Source organism: Pituophis catenifer, unplaced genomic scaffold, assembly GCF_029215685.1.
Source record: "Pituophis catenifer annectens isolate HBS135680 unplaced genomic scaffold, rPitCat1.0.hap2 SCAF_2, whole genome shotgun sequence".
NCBI classification, from domain to species: Eukaryota; Metazoa; Chordata; class Lepidosauria; order Squamata; family Colubridae; genus Pituophis; species Pituophis catenifer.
In genome coordinates this window covers 137301671-137324080 of record NW_027256882.1, presented here as the reverse complement: position 1 = coordinate 137324080, position 22410 = coordinate 137301671, and the positions used below count along the sequence as shown (strand labels likewise).

At 41.8% G+C, this 22410-nt stretch overlaps 1 protein-coding gene across 1 annotated transcript in view; it reads left to right on the top strand.

Moving 5' to 3' along the window:
* The window catches only part of DNAH17 (dynein axonemal heavy chain 17), a 135903-nt gene that overhangs the window by 64437 nt on the left and 49056 nt on the right, over window positions 1-22410 (top strand). Inside the window, exons 47-57 of the mRNA XM_070937666.1 lie at window positions 593-758; window positions 1248-1350; window positions 1562-1709; window positions 2364-2455; window positions 4380-4541; window positions 5621-5785; window positions 7158-7349; window positions 7796-8062; window positions 8696-8857; window positions 12120-12353; window positions 14645-14809. Of these exons, the coding sequence (XP_070793767.1) occupies window positions 593-758; window positions 1248-1350; window positions 1562-1709; window positions 2364-2455; window positions 4380-4541; window positions 5621-5785; window positions 7158-7349; window positions 7796-8062; window positions 8696-8857; window positions 12120-12353; window positions 14645-14809 (1856 nt within the window). The remainder of the gene's footprint in view (window positions 1-592; window positions 759-1247; window positions 1351-1561; window positions 1710-2363; window positions 2456-4379; window positions 4542-5620; window positions 5786-7157; window positions 7350-7795; window positions 8063-8695; window positions 8858-12119; window positions 12354-14644; window positions 14810-22410) is intronic.

Here is a 22410-nt window from a genome sequence, read left to right as displayed (position 1 = left end):
CCCTATTGAATGATGAAAAAAGAGTTCCATCACTGACATAATCCAGCCAACATTTGTAGAGTTTGCTCACATAAACTGCTAATGTTATGGCACTCCTTAATTTTATTCTCACCTGATGAATTGGACTGCAAATCCCTCCATCTCTGTCTATTGATAATGCTGTAGGCCTAATGGGAATAGTATTCCAGAACATCAAAAGAGGAACAGGTTGCTTGTGTTCCAGCCCTACTGAATACTTGCTGTTTGAGAAGGAGACTCCTGCTCTTTTCCACTGCCATTATTCAGCACAGCATGTGCATATCTGCATCCTAGACAGGCTGTGAGAAAAGCGTTTTTTAACTCGTCTGCCTGTAAAGATGGAACTGATATGGGACTTCTTGTTCCTTCAATTCAAGGTGTTTTTAAGTTATCATGTAGGTTACCTGCCTCCTCTGTAAGACTTCAATGTACTGAAGAAAATCTGCCTTCCTCAAGAACATTACATAACTAACTTTTACTTTTGAACTGGTGCATGAGATGGAAGGGCATTTGACCAGATCATTTAGATAAGATTCAGTGCCATCTGTTGATTAATGGTCTTCTCTCTGCACAGCTATACTGGAGAAGCCTCTGGAGAAGAAATCAGGACGTAATTTTGGTCCCCCTGGTACCAAGAAGCTGATTTACTTCATAGATGATATGAACATGCCAGAAGTTGACAAATATGGCACTGTGGCTCCTCACACCTTGATCCGGCAGCACATGGATCATGGGCATTGGTATAAATACATTTTTTTCTCTTGATAAAGTAAAATGTACTATGTCTGTATAGCTAAAGGATGGGCTCACGGGGAACCTCATACAAAAAAAGCAACTAACCTTCAGGTTGAATCTTTTGTGTTTTCTACTTTATTATATTATACAATATTATAATATATTGTAATGTAATGTATTATAATGCATTGCTGTATTATAGAGATAATATGGTTTGAATGCTATGCCATGAATATGATGCCTGCATGTTTAAAGACATTAGCCATCTTGTCTCCTACCTATAGATTAAGCTAGATATTTTCATTGATAGATTTATTTATTTAAATCTTGGTTGTGCTTTTTTTTAATGAAAAGATATCAAAACCCTTCATTCTTTGTTCATTTTGTATAAAAAACAGGAAGACTATCTTAGGTGTGTAAGGGAATAGTGGAGCATTGCTTTCTCAAAAATATTGGGTCAGTATAATGCCCTTCAACTTGCTTCTTTCCATTAGGTATGATAGGACCAAATTGACCTTAAAGGATATCCACAACTGTCAGTATGTTGCCTGTATGAACCCAACCTCTGGATCCTTCACTATTGATTCCAGGCTTCAGGTACCTAACAGAGGGATATGTGGTACACAAGTTTCAGTCAAAAATAAGATCGTCTCCCTTACGTTACAGTAGTTGCTTTTTAAAATTTTGACTAAACTGTAAGCAGAAAAAGTGGGAGGCCTAAGTTTAGAGGGGTTTTTGTTGTTGTTGTTGTTGTTAAGAGGCCTACTCAGCAGCATTGCAAGATGTTGTACATTGTGTTTTGTTGTAGAGGCACTTCTGTGTGTTTGCGGTGAGCTTCCCAGGTCAGGATGCCCTAATGTCCATCTACAGTACTATCTTAGGACAGCACTTGGCCGTTCGGAATGTCTCAATGGTTGTCCAGAAGGTTAATCAACAGCTTGTTTCTGCAGCTCTGGGTAAGCATTGCAAAAAGCAGCGTGAACTAAAGCAGGCTTCCCTGTTAATGTTCTACCTCTCGGCGTCTTATTCATATTTGTAACCTGCAGAATGCTGAAGGTTTTCAGATTCAGATCTCTTTGTGCAAAGAATGTTTGGGAAATGCGGGAAACGGTTAACCAATAGTGTATTTTTGCCTGAGGGAAAAGGTACAACTGATTGAATCACTGGGATTGAATTTTGCCTGGCATGATTGTCACAGGTACTTCCTGCCTTGGATTCTACCACATCGTTATCATTTTTCTTTGGAACGGCCATCTTTTGTTGATTCGGGTTTATTCAGGTTCCACTTAGCATTGTCAAATTATTCTAGATAGGTGAGTTTGTAGGTGTTATGAATCCTCTAACCCCAGTTTTAGTTAGATAAGCTCTGCTGTAACTTTTCAGACCTGTTCCTATTATAATTTAAAATGAAATGTGACTGAAGCAAACGAATGGTAAAACTGACAAGGCTTTGCAAGAGTCCTATACATTTAATTAAACAATTTGGAGATCAATCCATTTCATTGCTTTTTGTTGATCCTGACTGAGGAATTAATCATGAATAACCTGTTTCTTATCCCAAGCAACTTCGTGCTTTTTTGGCATATTTATGACATGTTTCTCCATAACAGGTTTACATCAAAAAATTACATCAACATTTCTTCCTACGGCCATAAAATTTCACTACGTTTTCAATCTCCGGGACCTCTCAAATATATTCCAGGTACAATATCATTTTTGTATTTTGGTATCTGTGAATTTTCCAATACCTTGGAATAAAAATGGCACCACACAAACCACTTGTTTGTGAACCAGTTCCTTGAAGCTATATTATAATAAATGCTAGAAATTGGGAACTCAGTTTCCTTGAGATGTTCAGGGTTTAAGATTTCACAAGCCACAATCAGCATGGCCAATATGTAGTAAGAGATGGTAAAATTAGTGGGTATAAGGAGGAACCAAGTTTCTACCTCTCATATATGTTTTTCGATACAGTCAATTTAATAAAATAAAATTGGCCAAATGAACTAAACCTAAGAGAGTTTCCTTTGTTCATGTTAGTATTGTTATCATTGTTAATTTGCCCTATTAAATTAAAGAAAATAGCCTTAGAATTAGCATGCTCTATGAATTATTGATTATCAATGGTCACTTCCACAGGGCTTCTGTCTGAACTAAGATGTCCCTACTCTGGTTTTAAGGTTTCTGATATTATCTTGCCTTTTAGAATTTTTTCTTATTATAGGGTACAAAGTTCTTCCTTTTTATGACTGCTCGTTGTATGACCAGTATGAATGTCTACAACAGATTTTTTCACATTGCTACCCTCCATTTTAACCCTTTATATCTAGAGGGCTCTAAGTTTAAAAAGAATAGAATAGAATAGAATAGAATAGAATAGAATAGAATAGAATAGAATAGAATAGAATAGAATAGAATAGAATAGAATAGAACACAACCCAACCCAACACAACACAATACTGTTCTGATCCAAGAAAAGCTGGTATATATTATGATATCTTCTAGAATAGCTTCCTTTGGTAGTCTATCATCTCTCTTAAGTCCAATATCAAAATATAAAAGCCATGGTGACCAGAAAACCATTTGGAGTTCATTTAGAATTGCTGAAGTTGCTTTTGCCTTCTATAATCATCTGAATATATCTTTCTTAATAATGCATATTTCAATTACTTCCACATAAATATATTGAAAGATAAATCTATATGCAAATAACCTGAGAAAACATCAACTTTTCTCCCAATTCTTAAAATATTTTTTGCAACCATCTTCACTGCTGATTGTTTGCATACATTTTTTGCATATATATTGTTTTTCTGAGAAAGTATTATCATGACAGCATTTTTCAGTGGCGCTCATATGGAGGCTGTTAACAATGGAATAGGGCCAAAGAAATAAGAAACTGTGGATCTTTCTGAGATAATTGGAAATAGACCATGGGAGTATATTGTCACGTATTGGTTATGATGCATCCTTGTCCTTAGTGGGGATCGGAGTGAAAGGCATCTCCCCATCTACACCCACATATTGGTATGTATATAAGGTAGTAGGAGGTGGAGAGATAAAGAGAGATTCATACTCAGAATATTATTCAACCTTTCCTCCCCCCCCTTTTTTTTTTTTTTTGGTTACCATCTTTACTGTGCTTATTATCATTGTGTTTACAAGGCTCATTGTGTCAACTTCAGCCTGATCATTTTAGGTCAGAGTGACCGCAGCCCCTCATTTCTTAAGACCTTCGAAAATGTTAGAGAGAAATTTCACCCAAAAGTGATACCTGCAATTTCAGCCACAATGCTCAATTCAGTCAAAGAATACATAGATTTGAAGTCTGCAGGTTTATTCCAGCTTAGTTCATATAGGTCTTTAAATGTCACCTGCTCCCGGCTTCCTTCTGCCTCTGACTGTGGGAGTTCTTTTCTGCCGTGCCCTTTGAGAATATTGGACACTAATCCCCAGATTTTGGGGGGGGGGGAGAGAATGGGTAATATAACTATGGCCTTGGAAAGATATGGAATATTGTTATAGAGATGGACTGCATTAAAGATGCTCTCAGAAAACAGTGGCAGAGGGCCTGCCGTAGGAACATACCCAGGAGAAAGCAACCCTGATCTTTTTGTCTCTGCCAGGGACTCCTGTTCTCCACTCATGAGTGCCTCAAAATACCATCAGACCTGGTCCGGCTGTGGCTGCATGAAGCAGAGAGGGTTTACTATGACAAACTTGTAGAAGATAAAGATCAAGAGACCTATACCCGGGTCATGACAGCAAATTGCAAGAAATTCTTTGAGGTAAAGGAACTGTTGATGCTACTTCTCCACCTCCACCCTCAAGATTCAAAAGTGATTTTGGACTCAACCAGGATGTACTTTTCCAATATTAGTAGTTAAACGTTAATTAATCTGATATAGGAATATGCTTGCTTTAAAATACCATTGTTCTGACCTAGGCTTCCTGAGACAGTAAAAAGCACACAATTAGTCCCAAAAACTCTATTTTTATTTCAACGGCTGTGAATTCTGTTCATTCATCGCCTGTAATGAGTCACAAATAGCTTGTAAAGAATCCAAGTCCAACAGGAGCCTGCCACAGTCCTTCGGGATAAGGCTGATAAGCACCCACCTTTATCTCTCTTGACACGCTGTCAAAAACCTAATTGGCAATTAGCTTTCCAAGGCCACATGGAGCACAGAGTCAAAACGGAGCTTCAGAATTTAAACCTACCAGAATGAACAAAGTTGCTTCCTGCAAAGGCTCACATGCCTTTGCTCCTCCTTTATGTCTTATGGGAGGGGCTAATCATCTCTAAGCCCTACTCCCAAGTCGTCCCTTTTGTTTTAACTGTTCTTGCCTTCTGGCAGCTCTGCGCATGCGTGCACTGGGAACAGGTTCCCCCTGCTCCTCTGCCTTGCTGATGTCCGATTCCGGAGGCTCTGAAGGCAGTACATAACTCCCAGATGGTTCTGGCCCCATCTCTGCCTCTGATGCAGAGGCCTTGTCTGAGCCTTCCCCAGACTCCAGGACTGGCCCATGTTCCTCCCCAACCTCCTCACTGTCCAACTCTGCTGCCAGCTCCGCAGGCTGCTGGTGGACCACAACAACCATATACAGGTTTTCAAAGGCTTCATTGAATTAGGAACGCTGAAATGTTATGTCTAGGTAGAGCAAAGAGCTGAGCTCTCAGGTGCTAATTAATTTCTCTTGTGCCAAAATGTCTCTCCAGACTTTACTTGCAGGCTAGCCCTAGAGAATTAATCCCAAATGTTGTTTTAGATGTTTCAAATAAATCCAAACTTAAAAAGCAGCTGATGAGTGGATAAAAGGTAGCTTCAGTTTATGATGCATTCTTTTGTATATATATTTTTTGCAGGATCTGGGTGAAAATATTATCTTTGCAAAGCCCAACGTTTTTTGCCACTTTGCTCAAGGCATTGGAGATCCAAAGTATTTGGCTGTTTCCAATATACAGAGTTTGAATAAATTGCTTGTGGAAGCCTTGGATAGCTACAATGAGGTCAATGCAGTGATGAATTTGGTAAGTGAAACTGGAGCTGAACCAGAGAGAGAATACTGCTGCTGAGCACACAAAGCAAGGATAAACTAATTTATGCCTTTATTACAATTTCCATAATACAAAGTCATTAGCAATAGCAATAGCACTTAGACTTATATACTGGTCTCTCAGAACAGTTTACAATGTCAGCATATTGCCCTTAACAATCTGGGTCCTCATTTTACCGACTTTGAAAGAATGCCAACCTCAAGCCCCATCAAGGATCAAACTCCTGGCTGTGGATAGAATTTGCCTGCAATACTGCATTCTAACAACTCCACCACCACAGCTCATTAACTACAGGCTTAGAGGTATAGCAGTTCTAGCTCAAACTTTAAACATTTGGAGGAGAAAAAGTTGCTTCTTTCTAGTAAAGGCATTATTTTTTATTTAGATTAGTCTTCCTTATTGATTTTATTTCCTGCTTCTTTGAGCTGGAACAAGCTCTTGCATCACACAGCAACCTGCAAACCATAGAAAGATGCTTCTGGCCATAGCATTCACTGATGGTGGAAAGAATCAGGCACAAATTAATGTTAAGCATAATAGGCTACATCACATTACCCAAACACCCTTACGCCCTAACCAAGTAGAGTTTCTGTTTGTTGTTATTGTTTATTTCCTTCTTTTCTTTCCCCCATTACAGTAATCTCATAGATAATGAATTTTGAGACAACTTTGAATAATGCTGTAATTTTACAGGCACTGCTAAATTTGGGGGGCTCCAGGTCTTTAAAAAAATGGAATAGGGAAAAAAAATCATGATTCCTTAGAATCCTGCCAAATATCCATAGTTTTAAAAGGTTGAGGATGAAGTTAGGAGTTAGTGAATAATTAATAGGCACAACCATAAATTATATGATGGAAATTGGAGGATGGGTCAGTGGCCAAGATAAAAATGTTGTATGGACTGTTTTTATTCCCAGAACCCAGAAGCATCAAATAGAATATGGTTCAGATTAGGATGAGAATAAGGCATGAGTAAACTTGATGCTGCAATTAAGGTTGAGTCCACAAAAAGAAAGAAAAGGCTACTATTGGCTGGGGAGGGTGAAACAAAGTGAATGGAACTCGGCAGAGCCTCTGTGTTTTGTTTTGTTTTGTTTTGTTTTGTTTTGTTTTGTTTTGTTTTGTTTTGTTTTTCTTGTCGGGGGTGGAGTCAGGGGTCTTAAATGTGTTGCCCTATCTTGAGGATTATACTGTACTACAACTTTTGCTTTGTTCACCATTTAAAATGCCACTCAGCTTTGCCTGCCTGGCCCTCTTAAGGAGAGGTAGAATCTAATTCTATTGTTTTGGTCTTCTCCATGTTGTTGGGTGGAAACCAGGGACAGGCCTTCTTTGTCTACTGCAGGTGCTGTTTGAAGATGCCGTGTCCCATATCTGTAGGATCAATCGCATCCTAGAGTCTCCTAGAGGCAATGCTTTGCTCGTGGGGGTTGGAGGCAGTGGCAAGCAAAGTCTGTCTCGACTGGCTGCCTACATTAGCTCTCTGGACGTCTTTCAGATCACTCTGAAAAAGGGCTATGGCATTCCAGATCTCAAGGTGAGGACAATTTGTCCAGGCATATATTAGCAAACTTCAAAAATGGTACAAAGAGGCCTAAAATTGAAGATAAATGCTGGGTCCAGCTACCTGACAAATTATACATAGTAACAAACCAACATTTCTGAGTTTATCATTATCATTATAAGGGTGACACCTCGGGACCATTGGGGAACATGTTGGTTGCTTTCACATAAATTTATTAGCAGAGACAACTTTGAGTAAGATTTATTCTGAATCAAAATCAGAAACGTTCACACAGTGATACTACTTCACAAATATGACTATGATTTTGGAAATGGAATGTTGCCCTAAACATCATTAACCAGCTTTCATAATACTGTCAAAAAGTTTTCTACATCAAATTCAGCATTTTTTAAAATTGTTCACCTTTGAAAAGAAATAGAAAGGGTGCTAAACTGACAAGTATTTGTTCTGTGATTCAGGCTGATCTGGCTTCCCAGTACATCAAATCTGCTGTGAAGAATACCCCTACCGTTTTTCTTATGACAGACTCACAGGTTGCTGAAGAACAGTTTTTGGTTTTGATCAATGATCTCTTGGCATCTGGTGAGATTCCAGGGCTATTTCAGGATGATGAAGTGGAAAATATTATTAGCTCCATGAGGCCTCAGGTAAAATCTATGGGCTTGCCAGATACTCGTGAAAACAGCTGGAGATTTTTCATTGACAAAGTCCGAAAACAATTAAAGGTAAGAAGTTGGATGAGTTCAAATTCTATTCAGCCACAAATTGTTTTGGCTAATGAGTTACCAGGTTCAACATACTAGCTTACACAATCATATGGTTTGTTGGTTTGTGCAAAGCATTATGAAAGGAAGGCACTGGGGTTTGTAAATCATGGTTTATGGGTTAACAACGAGCAAACACTGCCTTTATTCACAGCCTAACCTACAGTACCTCACAAGATTTTTGTGAAGATTAAAGTGAAAGAGATGAAAGATGCACTCTACCTTGTGCCCTTAAAGGAAAAGTCAAATGCGTGTATAACTAATAATATCTAAATTAATATTCTTTATTATTGCATGACTGATGGAAGGAGAGAACATTCTATCTTTTGAGTGGGGCTGTTGATGTAAAAAAATAATAATTTACGGTTTTGTATCATGTGGCAATATGAAAATGCTTTAGTCAACATTTGAGTATTGTACAAATGAAGGTAGGAATATCTACAGTAGCCATTCTAATAGGGAGAGTATTTTTCAGGTGTAAATTTGTTATAAAGAGATGTACAGGGACTCCCCAATAACATTTGAGTAGTAAAAGCTCTTAAGTAATTAATAGTAGTGATTATGCACATTGACGAGTTTTCACTCCCTCCCCAGGTAATCCTATGTTTCTCTCCTGTGGGATCTACTCTCCGTGTGAGGGCTAGAAAATTCCCTGCTGTAGTAAATTGCACAGCTATTGACTGGTTTCACGAATGGCCTGAAGATGCCTTGGTGTCTGTCAGTGGAAGGTTCCTTGAGGAGATTGAAGGAATTGAGGTATGCATCCATTTTCAAAAAAAGTAAACACCGTGTATTCGCAATATCTCTTGACACTAAATAGAACCAATTTTTTTTGCCAATGTTCCATTATGGTTTTGTTTTGTTTTTCTGCCTAGAACTTTTATTCCTGATTTTTTTCAAATGGCATTCCCTCTATCTCTTCAGACTGTGGTGAGCAACCCATGCTCCCCTCCCAAACCTTAATTACAATCCCCAGAGTCAATCTAAGCTTCGTCACCACATTGTCATTGTTAATATGATAGACTGAGGTTGAAAATCCTTTCTGGTTCTACTCAGTTTTGGGATGCAAACCAAGTGTGCCTCTCAGTTCAAAAAGAGTGAGTTCACTCACAAAAAGAGTTCAAAGTTGTCTGGATTCAGAAACTAAGCAAGATCAGGTCATTAAGAAAGATCACTGTGTATTTCACAATCAACCATTTTTTCATCAATTTATAGAACAGTTGACAAAAATATATATATGACAGATTGAATAATTAATTATATATGATCAGGTTGGTGCAAATTCTTAGCAACCATCTAGATAGATTTTCTTCAAAACTATCTTTTCCTTGCCAAGTCCTTCAGGCCTTCCAACAGTGCATCTATTGCCCACTGTAACTGAATTCGTCCACCTTGTTGGTCATCTTCTCTTTCCTTCTACCTCCCCAGAAGGTACACCTTCTTCCAGAAAGATGGGTCTTTGCCTAATGTGTCTGAAGTCAGATAATTAGAGTCTCGTTGTTTGTGCCTCAAGTGAGAACTCTGGTTTGATTTGTACAAGGAGCCATTTGTTTATTTTCTTGGCTGTTCAAGAGTCTTCAGGAGTCTTCTCAACACCAGCTTGTCATTTTGAAAACCTTTATTTTGCTCAGAATGTTTGTTTCAGATAATCATTTAAGATATAAAGCAGTGCTTCAAGAGTAGCCATCTTTGATCTTCCCAAATTTTATTAGAGTTGGGGCATTTCCCCACAGGTACTTAACTACATCACATACATATCCTCCTAGCACATTTTGTATCTCCATGATGAAGCCTTTTAATTTCTAGCCAGTCAGGTTTATGTCTCCTGCAATTTTGATGGTTAAGGCATGTGATGCCGGAAAATTAACTAAAATGTGGAATATATAATTATTGCATGTTTTTATAAATGCAATATATACATTAGAATGCAATTCTTAATAAGTTTACTTAAAAATAAAGCCTATAGAGCCGTGATGGCAAACCTATGGCACGTGTGCCACAGGTGGCACGTGGAGCCATATCGGCAGGCACATGAGCTCAGCTCCAGCACACATATGTGCTCTGGCCAGCTGATTTTTGGGCCTTCTGGGCCCACCAGAAGTCAGGAAACAGGCTGTTTCTGGCCTCCAGAGGGCTTCCGTGGGGGTGGGGAAGGCCCATTTTTCATTCTCCCCAGGCTCCAGAGGCTTTTTAGGAGCCTGGGGAGGGTGAAAACAGCCTTCCCTACCCCCAATGAGGCCCTCTGGAAGCTGGAAACGGCCCATTTGCCGACTTCCGGTCCGGGCCCACCATGCCATCATATGCCAAAAGGCAGGGGAGGGAGGGTTGCGCACACATGCACTGGGGGTCAGGGCGCATAGAATTATGGGTGTGGGCACGTATGACACCCTCCCCCCCACGCCCCCTCTGCTTTTGGCACGCGATGACAAAAAGGTTAGCCATCACTGCTATAGAGCATAAAAGATTTACTCTATTGCAAATGTTAATAGAATTGCTCAAAGGACAAGAAATCTTGGAAACAGGCTTCATGAAGTCAAGGAAAGCCTTTAGCTTTAATAAGAAAAAAGATATTGTTTGCTTAGTTACCAATTGTCCAACCTTGGGAAGGGTTGTGACTGCCTCTTTACTAGCTGTTGCAGGATTTTGATGCCAATATGGATATTTTCTACATAAGCAGTTATATATTCCATGTCTCTTTCTGTCATTATGTCTCTCTTTTATGTTATAGTTTCTGCTTCACATAGTGTTGGCTTGAAAATACCGCTTTATAGATTTTGGCCTGGAGCTTTTGTTTCCTGGAAAGAGCATGATACATTTATTTATTTTTCATTTGACATATATTCCAGATTTTTAAAAACTGCAGTATAAGCCCAATGTAATTTTATTTGTGTATAGCATTAGCATCAGTGTTCTCCTGGGACTTGTCAAAAATGCTAATATTGACCAGAGCCTTTATGTCTGTGTTTCTTTGCTATACATGCTTTCTCTTCCTAAGTACATTTAGTATTAATAATTCTGTTTCTTATACCACAGTGTTTATATCAGATTCTTAGAGAAAGGAATGTGGGGCATGCAAAACCTCAAATCCGCAGTATAACATTAACTTATCAACTGCATGTCATAGTAGTATTTGAAGCTAAAATTTCCAAAACGCAATTAGGTGTAAAGCATGCATCCTCTGAGTTGCCTGTTTATTTGGTGCCTTTCAGGATGTGCAGTTTTTAATGTTACAGGGTTCACTGACTTTAGGCAGAGACAAGAACCCAAATAAATGCTTTTCATTCAAACTTAGACAAATTATTGCCTTTGTTCCATGCTCAGTATGCTCATTATATATATAACCTGAACTAATTAAGGTGAGTTAACTGTATTTTAATTTTTCCTGTAGAGTGTCCAAATTTGTTTAGAAGACAGAGCAAGAGAGTAGTAATTTGGTGAAGATGGTGTTGGTGTTGAATTAGGATCGATGAGGCCGTGTTCAGCTAGGATCGATGAGGCCGAGATTCAAATCCACTTTCCAACATGGAATCTCTCTGGGAAAGAACCGCCATCTCCCAGCATGATTGTTGTAGGGAAATTAGAGGAAGGAGGAACAGTGAAATATAAGTAATGAAACGTTGAAATTGATCAAGTAAAGTTCCTTCAAGTTAACAAATGCAGAGTTTCTGAATGGTTGGAAAAGCTATCTGGCAGTCAACCAACTTTATTCAAATAATTTCCCATTATTCCCTGTTTGGTACCAAGTTTGTTTCCCTTTAGGCAAACGTAGCCTTATCAAGTAGCAATTGGGCCTGGGACTTACCCAGGAGGGAAATTCCCAGCATTGCCTGTATGGAAATGTGTGGATTTTGTTACAGCTAGTGAAAAATGATAAACGATATAATCAAATCTTAATTTAATTAAGATAGTGATCAAAAAAAACCCTTCTAAATTACAAAAAGAACAGTGGGGAGGGGGAAAGGGAGAACAAAGTTGCTGTTGCATAAATTGGCCTGATATTTTCTGGTCCTTCTTGCAGCCTGGAGTTAAAACCTCCATCAGCCTGTTTATGTCCTTCGTCCATACAACCGTCAACGAAATGTCCAAGACCTACCTGGCTACTGAAAGGCGTTATAATTATACCACCCCAAAGACCTTCCTGGAACAGATCAAACTTTACCAGAACCTCCTAGCCAAAAAAAGAAAAGAACTGATTGCTAAAATTGAGAGGCTGGAGAATGGCTTAATGAAACTCCAGAGTACAGCTTCACAGGTTTGTGGGCAAATTGGATGTTCTTGGTTATAGCCATTTTCAGATCTCATCGTGGAACTCTCGTTAGCTGCCTACAGAGGATTACCATACAGTGATTGCTTATTTCAATTCAGGTTTAACAAGATCCATCTAGAAAGTGTCTTGGCTGATTTATTTTAGTCTTGGAGAATTTGAGTGGCACAAAAATTCTCTATTTAGTCTTGAAATTCCAATCTATTCTATAGGGAAATATTTTTTCTCTAAGATTATGTCATGTTCTCCCATAATATGCTAAAGATAATTACATGTAACTGAAAATTTCTAGATGAGCAGTCACATTCGACTACTATCTTTAATCCACTGTCTAATATTCCACTGCCACTGCAATAATCTACTGCATAAAATTATATACCGCCTGGAGCTGAGTAATTTCCACCCCACCCATCTGTTCTTTTTAAAAAGCTTAATCAGGCTAGGAGGTAAGGAACCTGAGTACCATAGCAGAAAAATGGAGATGGAGACACTTGATTGTATATGGATGGAGGAAATATTCAAAATCTCCGTCTAAAGGCTGCTGCAATGGACTGAGCCTTGTTTTCTTTTATCTTAGGGATGGGGAGGTGGGGAGGATGTCTAGAGGAAAAAAGATGCTTCCATACAAAGATTATGCAGTAGTTTGAAAGCAACTTCAGTCCTATGCAGTCTCCTGATATTAACAGCGTTGGAGAGTTGGGCTGATTTCCTGCTATTTTATCAACATGTAATTCAGAGAGTGGCAAATGTTTTGTTTTTGTTTTGCTTTTTTTTTTTTTTTTTACATTCTGTGGCTACATTTCCTCTTTAGGGGGACACTCTTCCTGGTTTCTGAATGTAAGTCCTGTAAGGGAAATGCTACCTTGATGGATTTGCACTGCTGAGTGCAGAACTGAGCACAAATCCCCCATAAAACTAATACGGATTCGTCTGCTGGATGAACAGATTTCCAAGGGTCAGGCTCCTGGGTTTGCTTTGTTTTTCATTTGCTTTCTTTCCTGTGCAGTACAGTTAAAGAGATTTTCCTGCTGCAGGGTGTGCAGTGGTTTGGGACAGGACACTGAGTTTCTCTACTTGTTTTCATCATGTTGTGTTGCCAGACCTGAAGCCAGCCACAAATCCTCTTCAGAATGCCTTTGAATATCTGGCATGGAAATAGTGGGATTATGGCATTCTCATTATTGCCTGAGTTGATTCTGGCTCCAAAGAAATGTAGAAGGGGGATGGGGTGGGGGAAGCTGCATATGCCATTTAAGAATGTCCTATTTTTGGGGTCTTTTTGGGGTCTATTAAAAGCAATCACATGCGAGTCAATTTTGGCTGGTGAAAAGCTGCTTCACTTTTTCTTTTTGAGACTCTTTCTGAATTTAACCAGTCTCCAAAAAAATGTTATTAATTGCAAAGAAAACAAGAATTCTAAGCCAATCATGCAGAGTAGGCAGAAATGCTCAAGCTGACATTATTAGATGCCCTAATAATAATCAGGAGTCTCAAGTTATTTAGCAAGAAAAATCCAGTTGTTTATTAGGAGTGCCATGTCGGCACGAACCAAGCGAAGCCAGTTCTGACTTCACTCAATTCGTGCCTTGCCTCTGACCCTGTTTCCCCCTCCCCCCCAAGGTGTGTCACCAATCACATTCCCCAACAAAGCAATTTCATGGGTTGTAGAAGTCACTCCCTCTGGCTGTTGCAGATCTCCGTGGAGATGGCCTTCACTTCAGCCGGCTAGGATGTGTTTTGACTGAGGTGCGAATTCCTCAGTACAGGTGTGAGGCACGATTTCACATCCCCCTGCCTATGGCAACTTGGGAGCAGGGCAGGAAAGCTTCACGAGTTGACACAAGCATTACTCTATCAGGATGATTTTACTTGGTTTGCTTAGAGGAAGTGATAGATGCTTAGATTTCCTGAATAGGTATTAGCACTATTGGGGATAAATATTTCATATTTTACTAGGATGCATATGGAATACTAAGATACCACTAAGATACCATAGACCCACAGTTTTCAATGATGTAAGTAAGGTTTTTAGGTGTGCCAGTGTGTCACAATCTACTTCCCACAATTTCCTCTTCTTCCATCTTCCTGATCTATAGATTTGATTTGATTTGATTTGATTATTTTAAGAACAACTATTCTCTGAAATAATCCCATGTGGTCAGAATCCATTTCTAAGAGGTTAGAAAAAGTAAATGCAAGAAATCAAACATATTTCATCAGGAGGAGTAGCTGTAAACATACATGTATTTGAGAGTTTGTCTTCCTGTGGAATTTTATAGGTTGATGATCTGAAAGCCAAACTCGCTGTTCAGGAGCTGGAGCTTAAGCACAAGAATGAAGATGCTGACAAACTGATTCATGTGGTAGGAGTTGAAACGGAGAAAGTGAGCAGGGAAAAAGCAATTGCTGATGAAGAGGAACTCAAAGTGCAAGTCATTAACTTGGTAAGGTTTTTTTAAATTTTGATTTGATTTGGCCCTGGCAGTTGCTCACCTTGTAAAAGTGGTAGAAAGAGAAAGCTGCCAATTAAGCAAAGAATGCATATGGGGGCCTATGCAAGAATGAAATACTGGTCTGAGACACATTTTCTATCTATAAACCTGGAAGGAACTACATGACACCTTGTTTTATTTTGTTTTGCTTTAATTCCTGGCATCTTTTTTTTTAATCAAGCGAGGCCAGTGGTTTATTATGGTAGTTTCTGATCATGTAAGCCAAGACAGGGATCCATTTCATAGATCAGGGTTGCTAGTAGAATTTAGCTGTCACCCTCATTGGTTTATTTATTTATTTATTTTTGTCAAATATGTATAAGATAATAGATATAAGTATAAACATGATTATGAATACAGGATAAGGATACGAATAAATGGGGACAGTAGGACAGGGACAGTAGGCACGTTTGTGCACTTATGCACACCCCTTACCGACCTTTTAGGAATGGGGTGAGGTCAATAGTAGACAGTCTAAGGTTAAAGTTATGGGGGTTTGGTTTGGGGAAGTAACCACAGAGTCAGGTAGTGCATTCCAGGCATTGACCACTCTGTTTTTTTGTTGTTTTTTTTATTTGATTTATATGCCGCCCTTCTCCAAAGACTCAGGGCGGCTTACAATGCGTTAAGCAATAGCCTTCATACTTTTGTATATGTATACAAAGTCATCTTATTGCCCCCACAATCTGGGTCCTCATTTTACCTACCTTAGAAAGGATGGAAGGCTGAGTCAACCTTGAGCCTGGTGAGATTTGAACTTGCAGTAATTGCAGGCAGCTGATGTTAATAACAGTGCTTTAGTCTGCTGCGCTACCAGAGCTCTGTTGCTGAAGTTGTATTTTCTGCAATCAAATTTGGAGCGGTTTACCTTAAGTTTGTATCTATTGTATGTTCGTGTATTGTTGTGTTTGAAGCTGAAGTAGTCATTGACAGATAGGTTAGTTGTCCAAGATATTGTTCCTCAATGGTGATTAGCTCTCATCATCTCTAACCAACCACTTTAACATTAATTATATGTATAACCCACAATAGTTTTTTTTTAACCAGTTGCCCTTTGCCCCAAGTCCCACTAACTAGTTTTGCTCATTAGAAGACACTGTATTAGGAAGAAGAGGTCATAATTTTTAAAATAAGATTATATGCTTTAAACAAATATGAGAAATTGATATTATTGGTGAATTTGCTACAGTGTACTCTGTTACCTTTATTTATTTATTTTAAATGTTCATATAGCTGCCCATCTTATACCAAATTCTGAGTAGCTCCCAATCAAGAATTAAAATAATATCAGTAAAAAAGACATAAAAAACCAAATTAAAGCAGTTACTATTCCAAATATTAATAACAAAAACTTGGCACCAAATTAAGCTAAGAATTTGTGTATTAAAAATACTAAAGAATTTAGCCATGAAGCCACACATTGTTCCCTGCAGATCCGCTTCTTTCGAATGTCATGATAAATGCCTAACTATTACCTCTCCCTGACCACCCGGTCCTTCAAGGGTTAACTAACCACATATCCCATAATCCCTGTAACCACTCCTTACCTCTTGACCCCTCCTCCTGGATACAAAAGGGCCAACCACATGTTCCACAGTTGATTCCAGATGTATACCTGAAAGAGAAAGGTACAAGGTCAGTGACCTCCAGTACCAACAGACCAACAATAAAACTACTGAAAAGAATTGGGCTATGTCTTTGAGTTATTGGGCTAGATCCAGTTTCTAACAAAATGGTAGCAGAGGTCGGTTGCCCATAACTCCAGACAATGACTGAACCCAACACCTATCCTGAAGAAGCAAACAGAGCACAGACCAGAGCTCTTACCAAGAAGATGGCTGAGAAGCTTGCAACCGAAGCCACAGCCATGGAGGAGACAGAAGCTGGAAGCGAACAGGACTCCAGCCTGGACTCACAATCAGATGAAGAGGGGCCATCCAAGGAAATCATCGCCCCGGAAGAAGAAACAGCACAGAAAATGAATAAATTCAAACTCTCCATCCTGAAACTGATGGAGGGAAACAGCAACAAAGAAAACCTCATCGCGGACCTTCAAAGCCTCTTCGAGCAACAAGAAGCAGCGATCGAGGCCCCAAAGACCACAGAGAAAGAAAAGCCAACAAAAAAGGGTAAGCCACCCCAACCCGATGACCCTGAACCGGCAGAATCCATCTCCGCGCCCCCTTCCCGGCGGCCATCTTGGGACGAGCACCAGCCAATGGGAAGCCAGGATTTGAATCCCTTGGCGCGAAAATGCCCGAACCCCGAAACAGACGAGGGAGACTCAGAAAGTGACTACGAAGAGCCCAACTCTGAAAGCGACCACGAAGAGATCGCAATAACAAAGAGAAAAACGCCCACCGATCTCGAGTTGCAAAAGGCAATCGAGACCATCACCGCTGCCCTAGGCTCTGCTTTCGAGCCTCCCGCGACACTCAATAAATCGAAGAAAAATCCCGGGGGGCACAAGAAGGCCAGGACAACCAACAGAGACCAGGCAACCGAGGCACAGCCCACAAAAAACTCCGCGCGCACCAGCAACCGGCACAAAAGACCGCCCGCCTGCAGGAAAAGTCAACCGCAGGACTCGAACTCACCACCCGCTACACCGACAACGCGAGGCCCGAGGCAGAAGAGAAGGACCGGCTACTCACCAACGCCACGACACCCATCAGGCCAGTCCACGCGACCAGGGACCAGCGACCACGAGGGAGGATCAGCCGCCGCCGCCGCCATTGCCGCCGAGCCGCCGGGAGCAGGAAGTCCTCAACCTACGACCTCCGCTGCTGCCGCGCCGCCGACCCGCGAAAGTCCTCGACTTACGACCGCGTCGCCCCCTCACCTTCTGCCCTTCTTCGCCGGGGATCCGGCCATCCAGCAGTGGTGTCCACCTCAGGGAGGGATCTTCGGACCCACCGGAGGCGGGTCCAGCCTCCCACCGACGGGCCTAGGCCTAGGCCTGGGAGCTCCAGCAACAGGAACCTCACCCGATGGACTCCAGCGCGGAATGAGCTTCGCGCATGCCCAGTACCTGCCTGTAATAAGAGAAGCAAGTTACATAGATCCAAGCAAGTACAGAATGGCCACAGACATCCCAAAGCCTTATTGTGAATTTAATCACAACTTGGACCATGGACAGCTCCCCCCAGTAAGTAACCTTACTAACATTTCTGGGGCAAATTATGCCAATTTGCCAAAACTGCAGTTAGATGGGGGTAATATTATAGAGTGGAGCCAACAATTAAGAGTTGCTCTCATGAGAGAGAATGCACTGTTCCTAGCTAACAAACCTCCCCAAAAGCCCTGGTCACTGGAAATTGACTGCATTCATCACAGGGCATTTTGCATCATGTTAACCTCCATTCCATCCGCTATGTATCCATCTATTGAGGACAATCTAACTGTTTATGATATTATGCAAAAATTATGTAACCTGTTTTATAGCCAAAGCAGAGCCACCACCACTAGACTATCCAGGGAGTTCCACTCCACCAAGCATAAGGCAGGGGTCCCCATGAGTGAGCACATCTTAAAGATGAATGCTGCAAGGACAGAACTCATGCAGAGGGGGGAAATCATCACTGAAGAGAGCATGATAAGCATAATCATAAACTCTCTTGATAGCAGCTGGGACATATTCATGACCCAACTAAATAGCCTCAACATGCAATACCTCACACTAGGCTCACTGACCAGTCAGCTTGTTGCAGAGGACACCCTGAGGAGGGAACGCCAACTAGCCAAAGGGGACCCCAGACCCACAAAGAGGGTGGATTTCCAGGATAGGGCCAGGGATACCTCAGAATGTTATGCTTGTGGATCGAGGAACCACTTAAAAAAGGATTGCCCCAGGAACCATAGGGATAGGGGGCAGCACGACAGTAGAGGGGGAAGGTCACCTGAACGCAGGTACCCAAAGGAAAGGGGGCGAGGATGGTCACCCAACCCCAAGAAACACCACGAGCGCAGAGACCACTCCAGGGAGAGTAGCTCTGGCTCCATGTACGGGATCAGGCACGATGACCCAGATGACAAACACAAGATAGAGAGAAACTCATGGCTTCTAGATTCAGGGGCCACAAGTCACACTACCTGTAACCCAGAGCTGCTAGACTCACTCACAAAAATAGACTCAGAGATAAAGGTGGCAAACCAAAGCAAGGTCAGAGTAGTGGGGAAAGGAAACGTACACATCACACAGCTAGGGGACTTAAAGGAGGTACTGTACATACCAGAGATTCCCCACAATGTGCTGGCCATCACGAGGCTAACACGAGACACAAATATAGAAATAAAGTTTAAAGATGGAAAGGCATACTTGATCAAGCAGGGGAAAGAGATAGGAAAGGTAACCATACACGAGGGACTCCCCTACTTCACACCCAATGCAAGAGAGGAAGAAGGCATTGATACCAGCACAAACCACAGGATAGATAAGTATCCAGAAACAGAGGGGGTGCAGCAGGAGGCAGGAAGTAGCCATGAGAAGACAAGCAAGTCCGTATCTATCGGCAAGCCACTGCATGATAACTGCGCCCATCTCCTCCACAGGAGACTGGGACACATAAGCTTCCCCATTGTAAAGAAAATGACGGAATGTACCGAGGGTCTCAAAGTAAAGAACTGCGAAAACTACTTGGAGTGTTCAGTTTGTAAGCGTTCTAAGATCAAGGTTAAAGCCATCCCCAGGGGATCCAAACGAACCACGGAATACCCCTTCCAATTGGTGCATATGGACTTGGTAGGGCCAATGAAACCCTCTGTAGGACATAGGAAGCGGTTCTTCCTCACGATTGTAGATGACTACACCAGGTACGGGTATGTCTACTCCCTGAGACACAAAAATGAAGTGTTCCAAAGGTTTAAAGAATTCCACAGGAGAGTAGACATGCAACACAACATGAGAATAAGGCAGATAATGACCGATAGGGGCTCAGAGTTCATGGCCAAAGAGTTCACAAGGTGGCTGAGGGAGCAGGGCATAGCGCATTACACCTCTTCACCTTTCTCCCCCTTCCAAAATGGAGTCTCAGAGAGAAAAAACGGGGTGTTGCAAACCATGATGAGATGCGCCCTGGAGGATGCTGAGATGGGGCAGCATTTCTGGTCAGAGGCATTACACTACGCCAATTACACCCTGAATAGACTGTGGTCAAGCTCTATCAATAAGACACCATATGAGATGCTATACAACAGAAAGCCCAACATTGCTCACTTACACATATTCGGCGCCCCAGCTGATGTCCACATTCCCAGGCAGCTAAGAAGAAAGGGGGAAAAATTATCAAAAAGGTTAAGGTTCGTGGGTTACGAACCGGGCACAAAGGGCTACAGATTTGTCGACAACAATAACCGTTTTGTGGTTTCCAGATCAGCCAGTTTCCACGAAAACGCAAACTGGTCGAGGGTACACTCCAATGACATCCCAACCAATAGGGTCACGTTCGAGCATGACCAAGGGGAAAGGGAGGTCAGAGAGGTCACAGGGCACAAAGCCAACCATCGCAAGGCAAGCGTCAAAGGTTGGAAAGAAGGGCACCCCTCACTGAAGATAGATGACCTAACGGATAATGAGGCAGACAACATGCAGGAAACCGAACCAACCCCCAGCAGGCCAATCAGAGGAACCAGAAACAAGCTACCAAAGAAGTTAGAGGACTACGTTATGACCATCCACAACACCCATTTCACGCCCAGCTCATATGAGGACATCCTCGGGCTCCCCCAGGAAGAAAAAGAAAAATGGATGTCTGCCATGGAGAAGGAGATGGAAAGCCTAAGGAACCTCCAGGTATACTCACCTGCCCAAGTTCCAGGGGACAAAAAACCAATAGGAACCAAATGGGTGTTCAGGGTCAAGACATTAGAGGACAACAAGGTCCTATACAAGGCAAGATTAGTCGCGCAGGGTTTCGCCCAAAGATACCCCGAAGACTATACAGACACCTACTCGCCAACCGTCAGGGCGGAGAGCGTCAAAAGCGCCCTGGTGATAGCCACCATCCTAGGCTTGGAGGTCTTCCAGTTCGACGTGCAAACAGCGTACCTGCACGCCGAGTTGGACAAAGAAATATACGTCAAGGCGCCGCCTGGATACAACAAAGGCGAGGACCAAACCTGGCTGCTGAACAAAAGCCTATACGGACTCAAGCAGTCAGGCAAAAGGTGGTATGACTGCCTGGCCAAGGCCCTCAGATCCATGGGCTTCGAGGCCACCTCAGCCGACAAATGTTTCTTTACGAGGAGAGAAAACAACACATTCGAAGGTGTGCTCGTTTACGTGGACGACATCTTGTACATCAGCAAACACAAGGACAGATGTGACAAGTTCGCCACCGACCTGGGTAGCCACTTCTCCCTAAAGTCACTCGGGAAGATTGACAGGTACCTAGGGGTCCAAGTGATAAAAACCAACAAGGGCTTCCGCCTCTCCCAGAGAGAAAAGATCATCGAGCTGCTGTCCAAATGCAACATGTCCGAAGCAAAACCCAGCGAGACCCCCATGCAGCCTGAGTTCCTGAAGACCATGTATGAGGAATCTGAACCCTTCACAGACAACAAATTGTATAGATCAACGATAGGGTCACTGCTATACATATCCAACTGGACCAGGCCCGACATCGCCTTAGCCGTCAATCTACTGTCCAGGCACGTAAGCAAGCCCACGTTAATACACTGGAACGCCATCAAAAGACTACTCAGATACTTAAAATTCAGCGCGGATGCCCTACTCTGCCTAGAACCAGAAACATCCGAGAAACCAAAGTTAACCTGCTATGCTGACGCTGACTGGGCTGGGGACATAGGATGCAGAAAAAGCACCTCTGGCTACGTGCTACTACTCAACAATTGCCCCATCCATTGGTACACTGGAAAGCAAAAACTGGTGGCCACATCAACCACGGAAGCAGAATTTGTTTGCCTATCAAAGGCCGCAAACAATTTAGTATGGTTCGATGACCTGCTCTGCGACATCTGGGCTGAACCCTCATATCCAATAGTTATCCACGAAGACAACAAAGCAGCAATAGAGATCTCTAGGGCCGATGCCATAGGTCAGCGTTCTAGACACATTGACATTAAATACAAACACGTCAGGCAGTTTTCAGAGATAGGATTCATTAGAGCAGTACACTGTGACACAGAGGAGCAAACAGCAGATATTCTCACTAAACCCCTACCACATAAACAACATGCTTACCTAATGTCAAAAATGCGTGTTTGCTTGTAATTCATGTCTGTACTTGTGTATTTCCTGTATGTGCGCATACATTACCCCTGGTATCCAGTTAGGCATTTAGAGGGGGTTTTGTCATGATAAATGCCTAACTATTACCTCTCCCTGACCACCCGGTCCTTCAAGGGTTAACTAACCACATATCCCATAATCCCTGTAACCACTCCTTACCTCTTGACCCCTCCTCCTGGATACAAAAGGGCCAACCACATGTTCCACAGTTGATTCCAGATGTATACCTGAAAGAGAAAGGTACAAGGTCAGTGACCTCCAGTACCAACAGACCAACAATAAAACTACTGAAAAGAATTGGGCT